At 41.8% G+C, this 20,805-nt stretch overlaps 2 protein-coding genes across 3 annotated transcripts in view; one reads left to right on the top strand and one right to left on the bottom strand.

Annotated features, from left to right (window-relative positions):
- The window catches only part of atxn10 (ataxin 10), a 42,629-nt gene extending 22,059 nt beyond the window's left edge, over positions 1-20,570 (bottom strand). Inside the window, exons 1-11 of one of the 2 annotated variants that reach the window (XR_003834524.1) lie at positions 20,398-20,570; positions 19,515-19,706; positions 19,168-19,253; positions 18,975-19,071; positions 18,497-18,661; positions 18,273-18,353; positions 17,614-17,770; positions 17,278-17,395; positions 16,758-16,942; positions 13,572-13,635; positions 10,722-12,126 (exon numbers count right to left, since the gene is read on the bottom strand). Coding sequence is in view for 1 of the 2 variants with exons in the window: in XM_029461638.1 (XP_029317498.1) it covers positions 11,942-12,126; positions 13,572-13,635; positions 16,758-16,942; positions 17,278-17,395; positions 17,614-17,770; positions 18,273-18,353; positions 18,497-18,661; positions 18,975-19,071; positions 19,168-19,253; positions 19,515-19,706; positions 20,398-20,528 (1,461 nt within the window). In the remaining variant the exon portion in view is untranslated. Of the gene's footprint in view, positions 1-10,009; positions 12,127-13,571; positions 13,636-16,757; positions 16,943-17,277; positions 17,396-17,613; positions 17,771-18,272; positions 18,354-18,496; positions 18,662-18,974; positions 19,072-19,167; positions 19,254-19,514; positions 19,707-20,397 lie in introns of those variants that run through there. The other variant, XM_029461638.1, reaches the window with a different exon arrangement.
- wnt7ba (wingless-type MMTV integration site family, member 7Ba) lies at positions 1,933-8,224 on the top strand. Its single transcript, XM_029461639.1, is given in 5 exon segments — positions 1,933-2,015; positions 3,401-3,627; positions 6,607-6,878; positions 7,744-7,959; positions 7,961-8,224. Coding segments are annotated over 5 exon segments (1,062 nt in total).
- Positions 20,571-20,805: the final 235 nt, after the last annotated feature.

Genomic DNA, 20,805 nt, shown 5'->3' with positions numbered 1-20,805 from the left:
GATAGAAAGAGGGAGCGAGAAAGAGACAGACAGAGAGTAAGAGGCATTCAGAACACACACACACACACACACACACACACACACACACACACACACACCCTCTGCTGACCACGAGCCAGAGACATTATCTGTGAGTTGTCCACTGAAACAGCTGCAGATTGGGTTCCTGTGAGAATAATTCTGCAGATTTAACGATGGTCCAATTTAGTGGCAAAGATTCTTCTCATTCTTGACAGTATGGAGTATCTCTGACTGCAGCTACAGTTACACGCAGTGTAAGTGGGCATGCAGATCAGGACAATCTTACAAACGCCAAAGAATGAAAAGTATTTTTTTCTTTTATACTCGAAATCACTGCAATCTCTCAAAATGCCTTGTTGGCAGCTACAGGGAATTTAAATTAAGGTTCATTTTCACAAAACCACTGTCAGTCGTTTTGTAAGAGAAGGCCTCACTTTGGCTCAGATGATTGATATCTCATTTTGGAACAAATCTTATTAATATTATCTCCTCGTGGTTATTTGTTCAACTCAAGTAGCTCAGAATGTCTCAATTTTCAGTCTCCAAAATGTCAACAAGCCCAGAAGATGTGTACTTTGTCCTGTGTCCACTCTGAAGTAAACCTATAAAACTCCTCATCCTTTGAAGGTGCTGTGGAATAGAACAGTATGGTCCCCTCCCGTTGTACTTTTTTTTTTAACTCTCTTTAAATTTCCACAGCAAACAGGCCGCTGTTTGCATAACTTCCTTTTGTGCCGTCCTTGTTGGCTTACCTGGACACTTCAAAGACTATATTGGTTTAACAAGAATAGTTACCATGTGGAAAAATGTGACATTTATTGTCACTTTTCCAAAAGGGGAAACTCTTTTCTTACAACAATTCTGCCTCATTCATTAAAAAGTAGAATTCTATCAATTGTAACTTATTGATACTGAACTACCAGCTGTGCACTCAACATCAATGTTTTGCCCAATGTTTGGGGACATTTCCTTCATGCTGCCACATGAGGGCGTATTGTTGGTGATGCGCCAGCAGAACATATGAGCTGGAAGACTTCAGTCTCAATAACTAACATAAAGAACCTAAACTCCAGCAGTATAGTACTAAACCAGAACCATTAGTGTACTCATCCACACATGCTTAGTCTTCTAGTTGGCTTTAGTTGCAACAGACTGTTATTGTTGCCATTGTTGTTTAAAAGTTAAAGATACACATTATTATTATAATTTCTTATGTGACTTATCCTCATATATTCAGTTTACTATGAAATAGGACAAAGAAAACCATCAACTTATCATAAATATATGTCATCTTATAAAAACATATCATATTTGAGAAGTGGAAACCAATGATTGAAAAGAGAGAGAGAGAGAGAGAGAGAGAGAGAGAGAGAGAGAGAGAGAAGAGAGAGAGAGAGAGAGAGAGAGAGAGAGAGAGAGAGAGAGAGAGAGAGAGTTGGGTGGAGATACGGTGGGATGCGGTGTGCAGACTCATCCCGGGTTTGGTGCACCGGGAGAGGCCAGTGTCTCCCACCCTTCCAGTGCCACAACAGTCCCACTTTTGGAGTCGTGAGCGGCACATATCGGACATCCGGAGCCCCATCTGCCCCCACCCTCTCTCTTTCTTTCTCTCTCTCTCTTTTTCCCACCCAGTCCTCTATCAGTCCAGGTGGCAGAGCGCACTTCGGCCGTGGGATGCAGCCTCTCATCTCCAACACATGGACAGCGGAGCTTGGAGCTGCCGAAGCGCGCCACGGCTCCACTAGCTGAAGAGACACCACCTCTCAACAGAGGAGAGAAGAGACGACTCTCCCGTGTTTAACTCTTGGACTTCAGATAAAAGGATATACTTCTTCCCACTTCTTTTTTTTGTTTTCTTCCTATATTTTCGAACCGTAAGAAAGCAGAACCAGTTGTGTTCAATGCGCAGCCATGCTCATCATCTCGTCCCGCAGTGCGCTGCTGTCCGTCTACTACCCACAGATCTTCCTCATCCTCACCAGCGGTAGCTACCTGTAGGTTTCTTATCAACGCACTTGCTTAATTCAAACACAGGGTGGTTTGATATGCTACCAAGTAGTTGTGCATTACGCGCAAACTGGCCATTTACGCACGGAGAAGCACGAGCTTGTTGTTGCAGGTGTTTTATTACAACGTGGAAACACATTGTTTTTGACGTTGAATTAAATGGACAGAGTTTGTTCCGCTGTTCCAGAGAGATTATTTTAGAAATGGAACTTGGAATATCCAGTCAACCAGAATTTAGAAAACAATGGAAAGAAATGCGTGACTTGTGTCGTTTGATCATTTTATTCCACAATGGAATCCCAGACTTCGGATATTCATTGAAATATTTTCTCATAAATGGACTCGTTATTAAGAGTCAATGAAGACTTGAGAGAATCAAGCCAATGTTTAATCTACCTGATTTTTATGTGTTCACGCAGCTGATGAGATAACCTGCTCCTATGGATTTACACATTACACCAGAAACACTTTGTCATCGGAGCACCTCGTCAGACAAGGGCCATAATTGGAAAGCAGCATATGGAAAAGACACATATTGAACTACTTCATGCTCTGCCTTTAGGCGCGGACCTATGTAATGAGCTATTTCTTATGGCATTAAAAGACCCAAGCCCTCACAAAGAGAATGATTGCTGCACCATACATGCCTCTCATTCATAACAAGGGCAGGTCCTGAAACTTTAAATAGCTGTGGTGGTTCATGTTTTCTGTAACAGAGAGAGAGAAGCAGACAGAAACAAACTGGATTTGGACCCAAATTAACTATTGTTCTCTTATGTCTTATTAAAGTCTATTAGATTATATATGATGTGATCTGGGTAATGTTGCAGAGCCTGCTGCTATCTACACATTTTTATCTTTATGATTTATAGACGGGCTACTGTAAGAAAAAGTTGAGCAAAAACGTTACTGCTTAGTGGAAACAAATGTTATCATCCTCCCCCAAAAACATAGCCAGGTAATGTTCAACCTGAACGATATGAGGAAAATGTGCGATAACTTTAAAAAACGATATCACTTTTGATAAATAAGAAGATATTAAAGTGTATTCTGCTCGGCCTTTTTGGCTGCTTTCAGTTAACGGCTTAAATGCAACAAATTGCTTGCAAAAATAACATGAAAGGAAATTATTTCCAGCATAAAGTGTACCATTTAAAAAAATAAAAGTAAAAATCAGAGTACACTATAGCAGTCCTTTGCCGTATGTTTATCGGTCAAATTGACCATTTACAAAAAAAAGAAACCGTAAACAAACTGTATATTGAATATGTTTTCAGGTACATTTTTGTTTCTTCATTCTACTGTCCTCATGTTTTCCTTGTACAACAGTCCTGAAAGCCCCTCTCATTAAACCCTGCTCCTCTCTGCGCAGGGCGCTGTCCTCTGTGGTAGCTCTAGGTGCTAACATCATCTGCAACAAGATACCAGGACTGGCCCCCCGCCAGAGAGCCCTCTGTCAGAGTCGCCCTGACGCCATCATCGTTATTGGCGAAGGCGCCCAGCTGGGCATCAATGAGTGTCAGTACCAGTTCCGCTACGGCCGGTGGAACTGCTCAGCCCTGGGGGAGAGGACCGTCTTTGGACAAGAGCTGAGAGTAGGTCAGTCTGTTTGAAACTCACTTTCTTTAAGTTGTTTTTAATATATTCATCTCAATATGGACGATAGAAAAATCACAAAAGTAGGCTGGGAAGAATGTTGACAGCAATCTTAAATAGAAATGTTCTATGGCAACACTGTTTTTTGGCATTTTTATGCCTTTATTAGAGATTTTAAAAGCATATAGAGACCAGGCTAGGAAGTGAGTGGAGAGAGAGGAAAAATGACCAACAAATGTCCTCAGCTGGACAACTTTCTAGGGACGGTGCGGTTCATGGTCGCTTTAAACTCCAGAGGCAAAACAGTTTTTACCTATGTTAAACTCTAGTCAAAGTATATCCCTGCAACAGTCCGTTAGAGCAAACTTAATGTAGATGCAGCAAGTAGAAATCTTAGCTTTGAGGCACGAGTGTGAACTGATGTGTGATCAGGGCGAAACCTCCTTTAATCTGTCCACAGGTGTGTCAACAGGTATGTTCATTGGCCTGACCAAACTAAGCCGTAGGGTCTGAAAGAGCTGTGCTGTGTGTGCGGATGAGCAGCAGTTTGACATCAGCTTGTTTTCTCATGTTCTTTGTATTGTCCTGAAACCTCTAAGTGTTGTCAGTGCCGCGAGAAAGAAGGGCAGCAGAGCTCAATCTAATGGCATTAAACAGATTTAAAGATGGGGGGCGAAACTTTGAATGAAAGCATTTCTGTTTGGAAAACCACATCCAACAACCACAGTAAATCTCTTTTAGACACTAACACAACAAAGCCTTGCTAGTGTCCCCTAAAGGAGATTCAATCTGTAGCTCATGTGTGTGACACCACTGTGCTTGCAACACATTTTTTGTCACAGCAAAGCAGTCATAAATGGAGAGTTGCTTCCTTATAAAGCAGCGTCTGATGCCTATCTGGGTGTGCCATCTTCTGAAAGCGTTTATATATCAAACATACACAATCTGTTAACACAGAAATAACACATCTCCCTGCTCTTAGTCAACATTCTTCCCAGTTTTATTTCTCACAGACGTCTGTTTGCTCCTAACGTGAACCTCTTATATAAATTGTATTTCAGTCCGAAATGTTTTGTTGCGGTCTTGCTGTGGGTTTGGATCCATGTTTAATCTAGCAGCTCTGGGAGCAATCACTTTCTTCTACACGGGAGACAGGCAGACAGCCGTCTGGATCCCTTTATTTCTTTTGTCAGAGGAAATGTCTCTTTTCTCTTGTGGTGTGTAAAAGAGTTTGGGGAGACGCACAGATTAGGTCTTTGTGTCCTCTCCATGCAGACACTTTTACCAAATAAATACTTTCTGGAAGGTTAAATCTTATCACATCTGTAGAAAACATTATTAGACTGTTAATTGTTGTAATAATGGATTCCCTTTCATCTTCATGGGTCTCACTAAGATTGGTTTCTTTTTGCCATCTTTGTGTCCGTTTTTGCTATTATTTTAAATGGAAATGTCTTGTGTCGCTCACGTACCATCCACCACTTCATTTGATTGACCTTCCGGGTCCGTTAACTCATTAAGCATTGAGAAAGACCAGAGATATTCATGCTAACCACTAATTGAAGTCAGCTCCAGCAGCTGGAGGGCAACAATGGAGCCCTGCATGCACTGCCGTACAATCAAAACAAATCACAGCGCGAGGAGATGGCTGTTTGGCTATTGCATGCGCCTGATGCCTTAAGAAATGCTCACCATACAATATATCTGAATGGGTCGCGGATTTAGCTTGATGAGAGAAGACTTCAGAGTTTGTTATGAGTTATGGACCGGGGGAACCGCAGCCCCGATGGTTTCTTCGAGTGAGTTTGTCAGGTTGGAAGGGAGCCATTAGAATCGCCTCTACCAGAGACGCCATGCATTAATACTCTCCGGGCTGTTGAGAAGAACGCAGGCCCAGCATTATCCTGATTGGAGACGAAGGATATCCCATTACCGATTGTAGTGCCAATAAATTCATTCCCCCCCACGCCATAAATATAAATGTGTTTATTCTGAAGTTCAAATGGTGACATACAAAAGCTTGGAAATGGGCACATCTCAGTCAAGCCTGGCCACAGATTATTTCAACATGCAACACAGTGGTATCATTTGCTATAATAATGTGGACCGCCTAAGACGGACACGGAATGACACTTAAGCCGCGTGAGAAATTCCATTGATGAAAAACATCAAGACACAGCAACTCCATACGAGTGCCAATTCAGAAAAATGCTCCTCTCGTCAGCCAGTAGATGTCACTTGTACCGTCTTCACTGTACTGATTACTGTTCCAACCGTGATGAGAAACAAGGTGGAAAGAAAAGTTCTGTTCTGATGGGATTATACAGAAGTACAGTAGTTACACTGACACCCATCAAAGGCAAATCCTGATATCCTGCCCTTTACTCTGCCTCATACAGTCAGTTAAATTAAGCAAGGCTGAAAGATACCGGACATATTGATAAATATAGGGTCAGTAAGATTACTTCTGTTGTAAACTCTCAAGTAAAAGTAGTGAAAACTACTGAGGAATCGGTACTTAGTGACACATATACATCAGAAAACTGTGACATCCTTTCAGCATTAATCAGTGATGCCCTCTAAAGCTCCTAAATGCCCTCTTCTTCTCAAGCCTAAATTGACGTTGTTTGTCACTGAAGACTTTATACAACTGTCTTCATGGACTAAGTAATCGTTCTCATGACAAGTAAGCTGCAATTCATGTGTAACATCGGTGCATCGTTCCTTTAATTTAACAAATTCCTCCACAAATGGAAAAGGAAGAGGGTCAAACAAACAAACCTAAATCCTTTTGCTTGTGTCATAACAGTGTAAGTAGCCTGTATGATGGACATGCAGCTCTTGCCATTCTGAGGAAAGAACTGTATTTAGAGCGTCTACAGAAGAGTGTATGAAAGAAGTACTCAATTTAAATGAGAGTACTTGTGTGACTACTTTCTACATTGCCTGAAATTCATTCAGTTTCTGCTCTTTTCTCTTCAGGCAGCAGGGAGGCAGCATTCACGTACGCCGTCACAGCAGCCGGAGTCGCTCACGCAGTGACCACGGCTTGTAGCCAAGGCAACCTCAGCCAGTGCGGCTGTGATCGCGAGAAGCAGGGCTACCACGACCAAGAGGAGGGCTGGAAGTGGGGAGGCTGCTCGGCCGATGTTAAGTACGGCGTGGAGTTCTCGCGGCGCTTTGTAGACTCCCGGGAGATCAAGAAAAACGCCCGGCGGCTGATGAACCTGCACAACAATGAGGCAGGGCGAAAGGTAATGCATGCAACAGGTTACTATATTTGTATCAGTCCTAAACGGTTCCTGTACACTAGACTGTATGTGTGACAGAAATGCACAACTTTAGCAGATGCAGCTGCCAGAATGGAGTCGTGCCACAGCCCTGCAGTCCATTCATTGAATTACGATGCATTAAGCGAGGAAAGAAGATATTATTGCAAGTCTCTCTCTCTTCCTTTCTCAGTGGCAGAATCAAAGACCACCACACACACACTGAAGCAACCAGAGTCAAACGCAAACTCCCCCAGAAAGTGAGATAGCCACAGAGGGGAAGACGGAGTCACTGATTTGACTAGTGCTGCGGACACACAAGTTACTAGACGTTCTTATGAGTTTAGCCGCTCAGAAATCAGACTTATGATGGAAATGTGAAGGTAATCGTTTTCACATTAACATCAGACTCAGTCAGAAGGGCAAACTTCAATTTTGTCATCTGAAAATATTTGTATGGCATAATACAAATGCGTCTCAAACCACAATGTAATCCTATACGTGTATGGTTACACAACAGCTCCGGTCAGTTTTCTCCGGCCTGTCACGCCATTATGTGGTCTGAAGAAAGGTAAAGTTAATTACAGACTACAGTCTCGGGGTTCGAGTTATTTTCCCCAGGTTTTCGACATAAAGTTGGCGAACAGGAGTGCTGAACGTTGAAGTGTTCGCAGAAAGCCCAGCTTACCAGAAGAGACCAATTTGAAGGCTATTAAGCGTTTCAAATTCAAGCTATGGACGTGTGCAAAATTACCATTTATGTATTAACTACACAGAATATATTTTTCAGCTCTTCTTAACCATCTCTTTAAATTCATACAGAGCTAATGTCTACTCTCTCTGTGATCAGATCCTAGAGGAGAGGATGAAGCTGGAGTGCAAGTGTCACGGCGTGTCTGGTTCCTGCACCACTAAGACCTGCTGGATCACGCTGCCAAAGTTCAGAGAGATTGGTTACCTGCTGAAGGAACGCTACAGCGGAGCAGTTCAAGTAGAGCCGGTCCGGGCCTCACGCCTCCGCCAGCCCTCCTTCCTACGACTCAAAGAGGCCCGGGGCTACCAGAAGCCCACAGGACACAGACCTGGTGTACCTGGAGCGTTCTCCCAACTACTGTGAGGAGGACACGGCCACAGGAAGCACAGGAACACGGGGAAGACTGTGCAACGGCACCTCGACCCACACAGACGGTTGTAATTTGATGTGCTGTGGCCGGGGTTACGACACGCTCCACTACACGCGAATCTGGCAGTGCAACTGCAAGTTCCACTGGTGCTGCTTTGTCAAGTGCAACACGTGCAGTGAAAAATCTGAAGTTTTCACCTGCAAGTAGGGAATGAGGAAGAGGGCTGGGGAAAACGGACAGTGGTTGAAGGTAAGAGGGTTATGACAATGTGGAATTTCAAATGAAGGACTTGGAAGTATTTATTCAACAATTTGCACATTTTTACATTCTATTTTGGAATTCTTTAAAGAAAGAAAGAAAAAACAGACATGGAGGTGTGGAGAGATTTGGAAAAAAGAGTTTTGGCCATTGGTCCAATCCTGTGACAGGATGCAAACATGTTGCAGGTGAAAGGATTTGATGTTCTCCTTTTTGCCTCCAGCAACACAATAATTGGAAGACGACATCTTGCAAAGATGTAACAAGAGAGGAAGAACAACAAGGACTATTGTTGGATCTTGAGAAGACTTTTGTAACACGCTAACTGGAAAGGCTACTACAGGAAAGTGCTTCAGACTGAAGATTGAAAGATGGCAGTGGAATACTTTACTGTACGCTCACACTGTATTCTGTTTCAACACTGAAACTAAAACAAAATTATTTATGTAAAGATACCGTTCAGACCTAGCCTTAAAGGACGGTTAGTAAACTCAATTGCTCATTTTCCTCTTTTATGATCTTCAATTGCTACTGATACATTTCAAGCTGGGAGTAACAGATCTTTAGTCATATGGAGTCACATTTACAGCCACATTACTTATTTTTCTTTTGCACTCAGTCACATTTCTTTCTCTTTTTCATGGGACATCAGTACGTTTTGTTGAGCGCTCTGCTGACATCTCTCTCCTGGACAAATTCCCCCCCGAATCCAAAACCCCTTTGTTACGCCAAGAGCCAAAGAGGCAGAAAAAACTCCCAAACTATTCTAGGCATCCAACTTGTCAGTTTGAACGACACTTTCCATTCTGACAGTGTTCATCGTTTTGTTTTTGGAGGGCTCTTGACTTCTGAGAAAAGCATGCAAGCCTCATTGGAACTCCATGGAGGTGCAATCAGGTTCAGATACATCCAACATTCCCATGAACGGCAGAGACGTGGAATTCCACATGATGTCCTCTGCTTACACAAGGCCTTCCAGCGCGGTTTAGGCCTGCCTGGGTAGATGGCATGTGCCCCAACCACACAGAAGGGGGTATGAGAGGATCAAAGGACTCAAAGCTATTTTTGGACAGCACCCTTAATGTATTCAGAAATGTTTATTTAGGCTTTATATAACTTACAAAACAATTTGAAGAGTATATTTTTATATGAGGAACGTGGCACTTTGTCATTTATAGATGGAAAAGAAAGTCACTATTTACAAATGTTTTCTAATGTCATTGTATTTCAGATTTGAGCTATAAATTATTTGGAATTTATGTTTTTGATCGAAGTTCCTAAATTGTAAATACTCCACGTGTTTCATCAAAGTAGCCCAGATTGTCCATCTCGATATGATCCTTCACAATTCAACGTAGCTCATAAAAGCTGAGTGAAGTATTTGATTAGATGCATGGTATTGCCAGTAGATAATAGATTGGATGAGTCAGCAACCCACTTGTTGCGCAGCTTTAGATCAAAGAGATTTTCTGTTTCCAGTCGTCTTCATGATCCTCTCAGTAACAAGTTCAGGAACAACTCATCACTTCCTAAATGCAAATTCCAATACAGCTGATTTCAGTTTATTTGTTCTGTGGCAAATTCAAAGTCTGCTTCACTTTCAAACATGGACCGTTGTGTTTTTTCTTTTTTACCAATAAAATTTGAGCATCCTTTTAATGCCTCTTGAGTTTTATGTCACCGCTGGCCTTAATTGGTCTTATTAAAAAAAGAAAGAAAAAAAAAAGCCGTTTGTCACACACACAATACTTTATTAAGCATCATATAAACATATTTGACCCAAACATAAAGTACGTACTTTATACCCTGACAAAGTGTTTGTTTTTTTTGCTGGAGGCGAATATTAAACCAGAAGGCACAAATACAATATAGTAAAGGCCTGTGGTATAAAACGCTGATATGGGAAACACAAGAACTTCTGGCCTTGACTGATGTGGTACTAATGTGTCAGGAGGTGAACAGGCGGCCGCGGCCATGCCACCTCATTCAGCCCGGCTGAATCGCACAGCCTCTTTCCTGTGGGGCTGAAAAGCATTGCAGCCAGTCAGTCGAGCGCAAGTAACAGCTGTTTTGTTAGCTGTCTGAAATCCTGGGGACCGGAACCGCATAAGCTCCCTTTACTATGCCGGTGGATTGAGAGGAGAGTCCAGCCGATTGTTTCAATACATTTTGTCATTAAAAATCAGAGGCAGAGCAAACAAGGTGGAGCAGGGTGTGAGCAGGCCAGTAAATCGCTGCATTGTTGAGGTGTCAGGACTGTTCAGCTTATCCAGCAAAGGGAGGAGCAGGGAGGGATGTCATTCTGCAAACTAATGCTTCTGCTCTGATTCACTCACTCATTCATTAAATCATTTACTCACTCCCTCTTTGGACCTACGCTTTCAGTATGCGCTCATCCCTCGTCTGATGATCCACAATTACTATCTCTTATCAAAAGAGGAAAAACACACACACACACACACACACACACACACACACACACACACACACACACACACACACACACACACACACACACACAGCAAGAGCTCAAAAGGAAGTGCAGTATTCACTAAATCTCTAAGGAAGTCTATGCAGTCTCGTAAAACTCAAATATCGCTTGCTCTGTGTGAAGAGAAGCAGTCTAAGGTGTAAAACATGAACTCAATGTTGTGAGTCTAAAGATGATTAATAATCTATGATGCATGCCATGAACCCTAATCCCTTATGTATCTAGTACTGAGTCATAGGATGGGAACAGAAGATTAAGAATAAGATGAGGAATAAGATGAGATTCACTATGTTGAGTATAAAACTCATTACTACGAGCAGAGATATGGTGACAGGCTCATGCTGTATAATGAGTATTGTTATTTACATTACAAAACGTGCATAGCATCAGTTGATATTAGATTTAGTTTTGCATTGAGACGTCCTTAGATCATAATATTATTAAACAGCCCGTTAGGAGAAATTGTTTTAAGAGTTTGAATGTCCCTCTGGCAACGACACCAGCATTTAAGTAGGTAAGGCTGTGAGGGGGTTGATTACATCATGTTTTGGTCATTCTCTGTTTCATGGTTACTGCAGAAGTCACTATGGGCCTGGGATTAAAGCCCAACCCCTGCTGGGCACATCAGTGTCTGTGAAAAGTGAAAAGCCCAGACACTGTGGTGCTCTTTGTCTTTGGATTAAACCAGAGCATCAGCCCTGCCAAAGGTACCAGCATGTGCTCGCCACTCCCAAACTCTTCATTTCCCAGACTTAGATCAGGACAAAACAAAAGTTCCTGAACTCTTGACCTCTGCTTTTGTACCAGGGGGACCCCATGGGCCTTTTGTTTATCAAGAATACCTTAAGCCCCCATCAGTGCATGAGTGCAAGCATTACTGAGGTAGAAAAGTAATTTATACATACCTCTCTGAGAGAAATAACTAATTCTAAAGCTATTTCAGTTATTCTGGACAGGCACAATATTTAAGGGTTTAGTAGTGGACATGTAATTCTCACGCAGTTGAAGCTTTAGTATTAGTAACATTAATGAGGCTTGTAGCTCAACTAGAGTACATGTTCACACAAGCGTATACGTGTGCACATGTACTTTATTCCTCTCTAAACAAACACTTCACATGAAAACCTGCTTGCGGGTTGAGGGCCTCATCTCCCTGGGATGCTCCTCAAAGGTTTTCAAGAGTCTTTCCTCACAGTTTTGAGCAGCAAGCCTCCATCTCGCTCCTCCACCAGGAAACCCAACTCCTTGAGCGCAGAGTAGTCCGCGGTGCCACGGCGTTCCAGGGCGGCAACCAGCTCCTGGTTCTGCGTGTTGTGTTCTAGGAGGTTCCTGACGGCAAAGATGGCCCACTGGCTGATAACTAGAGGCGTTCGGTTAAGGACAGCAACATCCATTCTAGGGAATTTTAGGTATATTTTCCTGCACCAGTTGGTTTCCCGAATTAAGAAATGATCAATGGGAAAAATAAACAAGGTGTGTTATTTGAAAACTAAATATCAAACTAAAAGAACTAATTACTACTGTATTAGCTAAAGTACATAACCTTATAAAGCATGCATAAACTTAAAACATTTAGTCAAGTCCCAATATCTACAATTGGGACATGACTTCAAAAACCACACTACTTTACGACTTAACACATAAATTAATATTTAATGCGAGGCATAAATATTTGCAAGCATTTGTAACGGAAGACGCTTTTAAAAAAAGATTTCTTGCAACAACAACAAAAAAGGTCAAATGTAAAAGGTAGACTGGTAGAGAAGTTAACAGTGGTTCATGCAACACAGGCCAAACATTTTCAATGTCAAACTCACTTTGTGGCTGGTATGTGCCTTAGACAGCCCTACAAACAAACGAGTTTTACAGACAAGTTATGTTTCATGATACAAAACATTCGCAGCTCACCCCTCTAAAGTTTCCCGCATAAAATGTATAAACATTCTTTTCCTGGAGAATCTTTTTTCCTGAACTGAATTGAGTGCTGACACCTAAATGAAAAAGGTGGTCAGAGATGTGTGTGTATGTGTGTGTATACGCATGTATGGGAGAGGGGCACAGGGAGAAAGGCTCGGCTCAGCTTAAGTGTATTGACCTGGTCGAGAATAATCTGACACGATGTCTCACTTCAGTGCGACTCAGGGGTTGGAGCTCAGTGACGAGTAGTGTACTCCAAATAAAACAGAAATCTGCGTGTTCTCAAAGCCACTCAAACTGTTGTGAAAAAGGGAACTAAAAGCACATCATGTGTATACTTCAAGGTGGACCTTCAACGTGCAGTACGGAGTAATCACTGTATCATCAATCTAATGCAAACCTTAACAGTCGCTCAATAAATCCCCTCTTTGTGAAGCTTTCACTGTTGACGCTGTTTGAATTGTTAGAAATAAAAAAGGACCACTGTGGTCAAAATCATTTCTGTATAACTGACAGGTTTCGCACAAACACTCCTCAAAACAAAAAGTAGCATCAACAAGCAGCCTGAAAGACGTAATGAAGGCAGTCAATCAGTCGACGCGGTTGACCAGCTGCAAGCAAAGATGTATCGAGAGGCGAACACTATGTGAAGAATTTCAACAGGTTTGGTTGGCACACACACACACACGCACACGCACACGCACACGCACACGCACACACACACACACACACACACAACACACACTTAATTCTGAAAGTGGCAGGATAAGATACACAAGGACTAAAATGACTTCTGGGCATAAATATGAACAATAATTTCGATCAACTTGAACATAAACAGAGATGGGTTTGTATTTCCCAGACCATCCACTGATGTTAAAAGGATACACGGGTTGTTGCTGTCTATGTTGCAGTTGTCCAAGATGAGGGGGATGCCTTCCAGTTCTCTCACCTGCGGAAACAAATTCAGTAAGGTGTAAGAGAGTGGACAGGTAAACATGTTTATTTTCAGTTTCCAGGTTTGGTATCACTTTTAAACACAACACAATTAAATACTAGTTCTGGAACAATGTTTTTGTTGACACATTCTTTATCTCAATAAAGGCTCATTTCAAAGTGTTTTCTTTGTGACTATGTTACACCATGCATCAGGGCATTCTGTATTGATTGTCTTGATGAAACATACTTGATGATACATGATGATAGTAGTATTAATGGTATCAATAGGGTTTGCTTTCCGCCACACAACTCTGAAGTCAATGGTTTCTAATGGTGCGAAAAACACAAATATACTATCACAAATAAATAACATTTTATTTAAAAAGGCAAGAAATGTATTTAACCTGCTTGTCCCTATCCTTAGCAGAGCCTCACATCGCTGCAGAAGCAGCAGTGTGGTTGTGGGTTAGTCTCAGGCCGCCACGATGGGGTGATCTGCTCTGTATCTTGTGTCTGATTCTATAGGCTTAATTATTGTCTTTGCTAGCTGTTGCCTTTCTCTTGCCTTGTGGTTACCCTCCAAAACATACTGCTGGGAGCTCCAGAACGAGGCAAAGTGCTGAATTTCTAGTACAAGCACCCAGGTCGGATTTTCCACTTTCAGAATTATTGTCTGAAGTTGCTGACATTATGTCCAAACCCATAAAGAGATGAATAACATGCGACTGGACCCTGACTTCAGTCCGGTACACGCAGTGAAGCGCTTTGCATGCATCTTAAATTACAATCTCTCCCAAAGGTGAACAGAATGACATTTGGTTTACTGGAAGACTTCTTAGTGAAAACAGATATGGGGTGATTTCAGACCACTGACAGACCACAGATCAGCATCCATAAATATTATAGAGAGGCCAACTGAGGGTGGCCATCCCACAAGCATTCCACAAATCTGTTTCTATTAAGTAGGACTGAGTGCATAATGTGCCACAGATAGAGGCCAACTCCTCCCCACCCGCTTTATTATCTATCTGTGCTTTATGAGATGCTGACAGATGGTGATGGAGGGAAACTGATAAAAATCACCAAAGCGAGGGAGGAAATGTTTCACATGTCAGTATAAAACCAAGTTGTTGTGTTGAAAGACCTCGTAAGCTTCACAGGAACACAGAGCCTCATGCTTCATTAGACATTACACTCATTTGCAGTCCTCAGTTGTCATCGTTAGGAGATTATGTGGTTTGACTCAGCCCGTTACTGGAACCTGCGCTCTAAAGGTTCTAATTCAGTGTAGAGATAGATCTATCAAAGCAAGACCAAGAGAGCCTGCCAGACCTCTCACTCTCTTCTTGACCTATGACCCCCATTTTGTTAAACTGATTAAGGGTGCTCACCAAAAGCCCCCAGACCCAAGAGAAACAAATCTAATAACAATCTCATTTGAGGTATTTTGTGCCGTTTCCTTTACTAAATCTGTTACCTTCTCAAGACCTTAACCTCTTGAATATTACAATGGTAGTCAAGGTAAGTTAAGGTTGCTAATTAATTACTTAAATTCCTGCCAGCAGTTTTTCGGGTGCTTCCACACCTAACCGGTTTGGTTTGATTGAAAGCTGTCAATCGAACTCTGTTGCAGACTAAACGACTCAGTCAACTTTGGTGAGATTTGTTTCTGGTGTGGAAGGAAAGGAACAACCACGGACTTTTGCGATCATACATCAGATGTGTTTTTTTTCATGTATTCAAAAGCTAAACTACCGTATTTTCCGCACTATAAGGCGCACTTAAAAGCCTTTAATTTTCTCAAAAAGCGACAGTGCGCCTTATAATCCGGAGCGCCTTATATATGGATTAATTCTGGTTGTGCTTACTGATCTCGAAGCGATTTTGTGTGGTACACGGCGCTCTGTCAAAATGTTTTAGTACGACTTTGGTAAACTACAAAGCCGCACCGCTTGCAGCATTACGGCTACCGTAGTCAGGAGCGTCGCGGAGTAATACATACTGTGCTTCACCATAATATTACAGTGTGTGTGTATAAGGACCCCAAAATGGCACCTGTCAAGAGACACGCTTACGACGCGGACTTCAAACTCAAGGCTATCAGTCAGTCACGCAGTAGAACATGGGAATAGAGCAGCTGCGAGAGAATTCAACATTAATGAATCAATGGTACGAAAGTGGAGGAAGCAAGAAGATGACCTGCGCCAAGTAAAGAAGACCACACAGAGTTTCCGAGGGAACCAAGCAAGATGGCCACAGTTAGAGCACAAAATTGAACAGTGGGTTATTGAACAGAGAGCAGCGGGTAGAAGCGTCTCTATTCGACTGAAGGCAACAGCGTTAGCACGGGACATGAATATCAATGACTTTCGAGGCGTTCCTTCTTGGTGCTTTCGTTTTATGAAAAGACGTAATCTCTCCATCCGCACACAAACTACCGTCTCGCAGCAACTGCCAAAAGATTAAAAAGTGAGTGTATTGTGTTGTATTTTACGTGTTATAACTGAACAATTTTGAGAGTTATTGTGAATACGCTAACGCCTGCCATCAGACTGTTTTTTTTACGTGTTACAACTGAACAAGGTTGGGAGTTATTGTGAACACGTTTCATAAAGTTTGACTGACTGACTTATCTGACTGTTTTGTTTCGCTTAATGCGCCTTTATATGCGGTGCGCTTTATATATGAAAAAAGATTGAAAATAGACCATTCATTGACAGTGCGCCTTATAATCCAGTGCGCTCTATAGTGCAGAAAATACGGTACTATTAAATCTGTCTGCTGATTGTGAACGGTCAAGGACACGATTTCATAAGCGATTTGTATAAGAACTGTGTATTTATGCAAGATTATTTGGTAGCCATGGTAACACGTAAGGCTGATGAAGCAGGACAAGTCATGAAAAGTGACTAATGTTAGTCCATATAACAGCGAGTTTACAGCTCTACGTTTGCTTGTAATAAGTTTGTGTGAAAACAAAATGGACCAGAACTAAAAGGCAACAATGTATATTATTTTCACACACACACACACACACACACACACACACACACACACACACACACACACACACACACACACACACACACACACACACACACACACACACACACACACACACACACACACACACACCTTGTTCTGGTTGTTGGTGTGGCTGTAACAGAGGTTTCCTATCAGCCTGATAAGATGGGCCTTGAAGCTGATGACAGGAGAATGTGAGGAAGGGTCTCCATCTCCACCCAAGGAGGAGAAGTTCTGAGCAGCACTGAAAATATTCTTACTGGCCTTGCCTATAGCATGCACCTGCCTCAGGAGCTCTGCAGAGAAAATGTAAAGAGAGAAAAGTGAAACAGCACACAGAGGACAGAAAAAGACATACATTTTCCAATCTTGAATTCAGCTAATTAATTTCTCGATAAATGTACATTGGACATGGTGTTTAGGTGAAAACTGTTTATACTCTGCTGTGTTTTTATAGCTCGTCAACATAAGGCAGGAATCTTGTTTTGTTTTCTGAGGGTGATTTTACTGGGATCTGGATCTATCACATTTTTAAGGAGCATCTTTGGTGTACAGATGACATCATTTACCATAACACGGCCAAAGATTGACCCACAAGGTCAGAGAGGTGTGAGTGTATGTTTTCATTTACCAACAGTGGTCACAAGAAGGTCAGGATGATCCTGCAGGAACACGAACCGCCTGTGGTCTGAGGTCATCTCACACAGCACATCCAGCAGACTAATCACCGTCAGTGCCTCCTGCAGGACCTACAGGGGATTGCAGAGGACGTTGAATATGAGATAATATTAGGGAGGGGACTCTCAGTTTGTAAACTGAAAACTAAAACTGAAAAACGCCCTTTAAATGTTACACACAGTTCACGCACTTAATGAGGTAAATAACATTATACCAAAACCAGTTGCCTGGCACACACACCCACACTCACTGTGTGTTCATATATATCAGTCAGGTTTACTATCTGTACCTCATCACTGGAAGCGGAGCCAGTAGCGAGTGTCAGCACAGCCCCACAACCTTTCTGGAAGGAACTAGCCAGGAAGCGAGCCACACCGGACGGGATGCCACAGTCCTCTGAGTCCTCCTCTTGTAGCTGGGCAAAGAGCAGCTCTAATAGAGTAAGTCTGAAACACACACACACACACACACACACACACACACACACACACACACACACACACACACACACACACACACTATTCACTATGTGTAGGTAGTATTAACTTTTCAACTTGCATACCACTTGTTTTTTTCAGTACAAGGTTATTATTGTATACTTACAAAAATAAGCAGTGAAAAACTAAATAAACGATATCCTAGATCAAACGCCATTTTATAACTAAGCTATTCCGCTAAGGTCTAATGTTGTTTTCCTCCGAGTGTGAAGAAAAACTGAAACAAAACTGAACCTACAAGCACTAACTAAAAGTTTAATCAAATAAAATCGAAGTCAAAACAAAAACAATTAAAAAGATATTCAAAACTATTTCAACTTTGCTGCTGTATCAGAAAAATCTTTTATTAAAAGTTTGACTGGGCAGTGATTATTCTAAGATCATTTACTGTGTAATGTTTGAAGGTATATAGTGACATTTATTGTCTGTCACTACATTAAAAGTAAAGTACCTTTCATGGTGAGACATCCCAGAGTACATGCTCTCCACCAGAGCTGAAGACTTCAGGAAATATTGGGTCGCAATGAGAACCCTGTAAATGAGTGAATACAAACAAATATTTTACTAACAAATAGTAAATAAGAGATGGTAATTCATTGATATGATACACACTGTCACCACTGAAGACATAAAATTAATGACTTGCTTTACACACACACAGACACACAGTCTTACGTCCAGTCCAGGTCGGGTTGGGTCCTACAGAGCTCCATAACCCGGAGTGCCAGCTGGATGTTCTGAGGATCAGACAGTTCCTCCACCTTGGCTTCATCCAGACACGTGTGGAGTACCATAGAGGCATAGTTTACCACCTTCTCATCATCAACACTGAGCAGCTGCCTGTTCACACATGTTTGGGTTGACTCAATGTGAGGACAAATGCTTGGCTACAAAAGGTCTGTGCTTTCACAAATAAAAATACTGATATAGAATGTGTATTCGTGTAAAAAGCAAAGGGCTCAATGAGGTCTAAAATCAACTCAGAGATGTAGATGATATGGTTTGTGAACCTTAGTTCAATGAGCCTCCAGGATGCCTCAACAAAAGGTTTTCTGGGAACTTATGATCAAAAATCATAGTGTGAATGATTTTATGTAGCAGTGTTGCTTATTGTGTTCAAAACATAACTGCAAATGTGGCACACAAAACTTACAGGAGAAGATTTGGGAAGCTCAGCTGCCAAATGTCATCTTTACACATTTGGTTTCCAACCGATAAGTTCCCGAGGAACTGGATCCCACAACGAAGAGCTGTGCCATAGAGGATGATTAAAATAAATAAAAATAAGTATCCAAAGGTTTGCCTAAAACAATCATTTTATTACAAGTTCCTCATTTTTGACTTACGTTCAAATATGCCTTCTTTGCTCTTCAAATGTTTGGTTTGAAGGAAATTCAGGAGTTTAAGGGATACATCAATGAAACCAAGCTCCCTAGGAGGAAAAAGGGTATTATTGCGGTATATTTAGTTGCTTCCTTGCACATGTATTTTATCAGAGAAGGTGGAACACATTAACATAAACACATACTGTTTAATGGGATTTAATATAGTATTATAACAATGCCTACAATTTAGACACATACAAAGTTAAAATTCCTGTTGAGACTAAGTCAAAGTAGTGTTGATTCAACCATACAGTTTGTAATGTTCCTATATATTTGTCTCATATTCTCCCATCAGATAATCCTGTTACCTGAGCAGACTCTGGTTGCGAGTGCTCTGGACGCAGACGTTCCTCTGAGCCCGGAAGCATTCAGCGGTCAACTGCAGCTGCAGAGCAACAGACTGCAGGTCCTGATCGTCACAGCTGACAGCCTGGAGCTCATCATTCAGTCGGGACAAGATCTGTAGAAGACCGGACAACACCTCCTCCTCCACAGCATCTCTGCGAGCAGAAAGTTGACCAAAAAAAAGGGGACTTTATTGCAGTGGTACCCGAGCTTGAGGGCCACAAGGGGAGAAATTAGGAGTGAAGATGAGTCAGAATAAGGTTTATTTTACGTTTATAGTAAGGTTTTCACTTTCAAGGAATTTGCATTGGTGTTTGATGCATACAATAAATATACTAAGAGGAAATACAAATACAGGCAAAGTCAAGAACATAAATATAGAATAAAAACATGACAAAAACATGGAAATATATCAAATATTCTCCAAACTATTTGTAGAATAGAACAGTTTTGGGCAAAATGCATGAATAGCACTTTCCTCACCAGGCATCAATTGGCCAAGCAAAGGTGTAAATAATACCTTCAATAGCGTGTTTGCATTGTAATAATCGTTAGTAATTAGTTACACCTGTGCTTTTCCTGCTATGACAAGTCAAAATGTCTGAATCAGCAGAGAGCTTTGACAGTTGTCTTTGTAAGTAAGTTAACAGCCTAAATTAATAGGTCTTTCACCTCACTGTTTATTAACACATAAAGGACAATAAATGAATATTAATAATAGCCAATTGACCCCCAACGTTACGCCGGACCTTATATTTAACAGTAGCGAACACTTCAAGCTAGCTTAGTTGGTAAGCTAACACCCTCAGTTTCCTTTCAAAACGGCAGTATAGACTTTGTCCTCACCTGTATTCCTTGTCACGTAAGGAAGTGGCGAATGTTTTTAAAACCTGCAAGTGTTTGGGGCAGTGTTCTTCATTCAAAATGCCAGCGATAGACGCTGAAATGTCCATGTAGCTGTCGGTGGTAGCTGCCATGTTTGCCTGCTAATTCATTTGTGTGGGCGGGACGTCCGGTTTAAGCTCTAACACGCTATTGGTTGAATCCAGGGTAGAGGCGGAGTCAGAGCATGTGCTGCTGTTTTCACACAGTTAAGTGAGTCACTCTTCTGTGGCACATGGTAATGTGTCAGGGCCAAACACACAGAAAGAGACACACTAGAGAGAGAGAACTCTGAAAGTGTTATTAAAATCTTGATCAGGGTTGGAGTCGTAATTTGTGGAGAGAAACTGGGCTTCTTGCTAGCTCTCCATG

Source organism: Cottoperca gobio, chromosome 23 (assembly GCF_900634415.1).
Source record: "Cottoperca gobio chromosome 23, fCotGob3.1, whole genome shotgun sequence".
NCBI lineage: Eukaryota > Metazoa > Chordata > Actinopteri > Perciformes > Bovichtidae > Cottoperca > Cottoperca gobio.
Note: the sequence above shows the minus strand (reverse complement) of the source record. Positions and strands in the feature narration are given on the sequence as shown.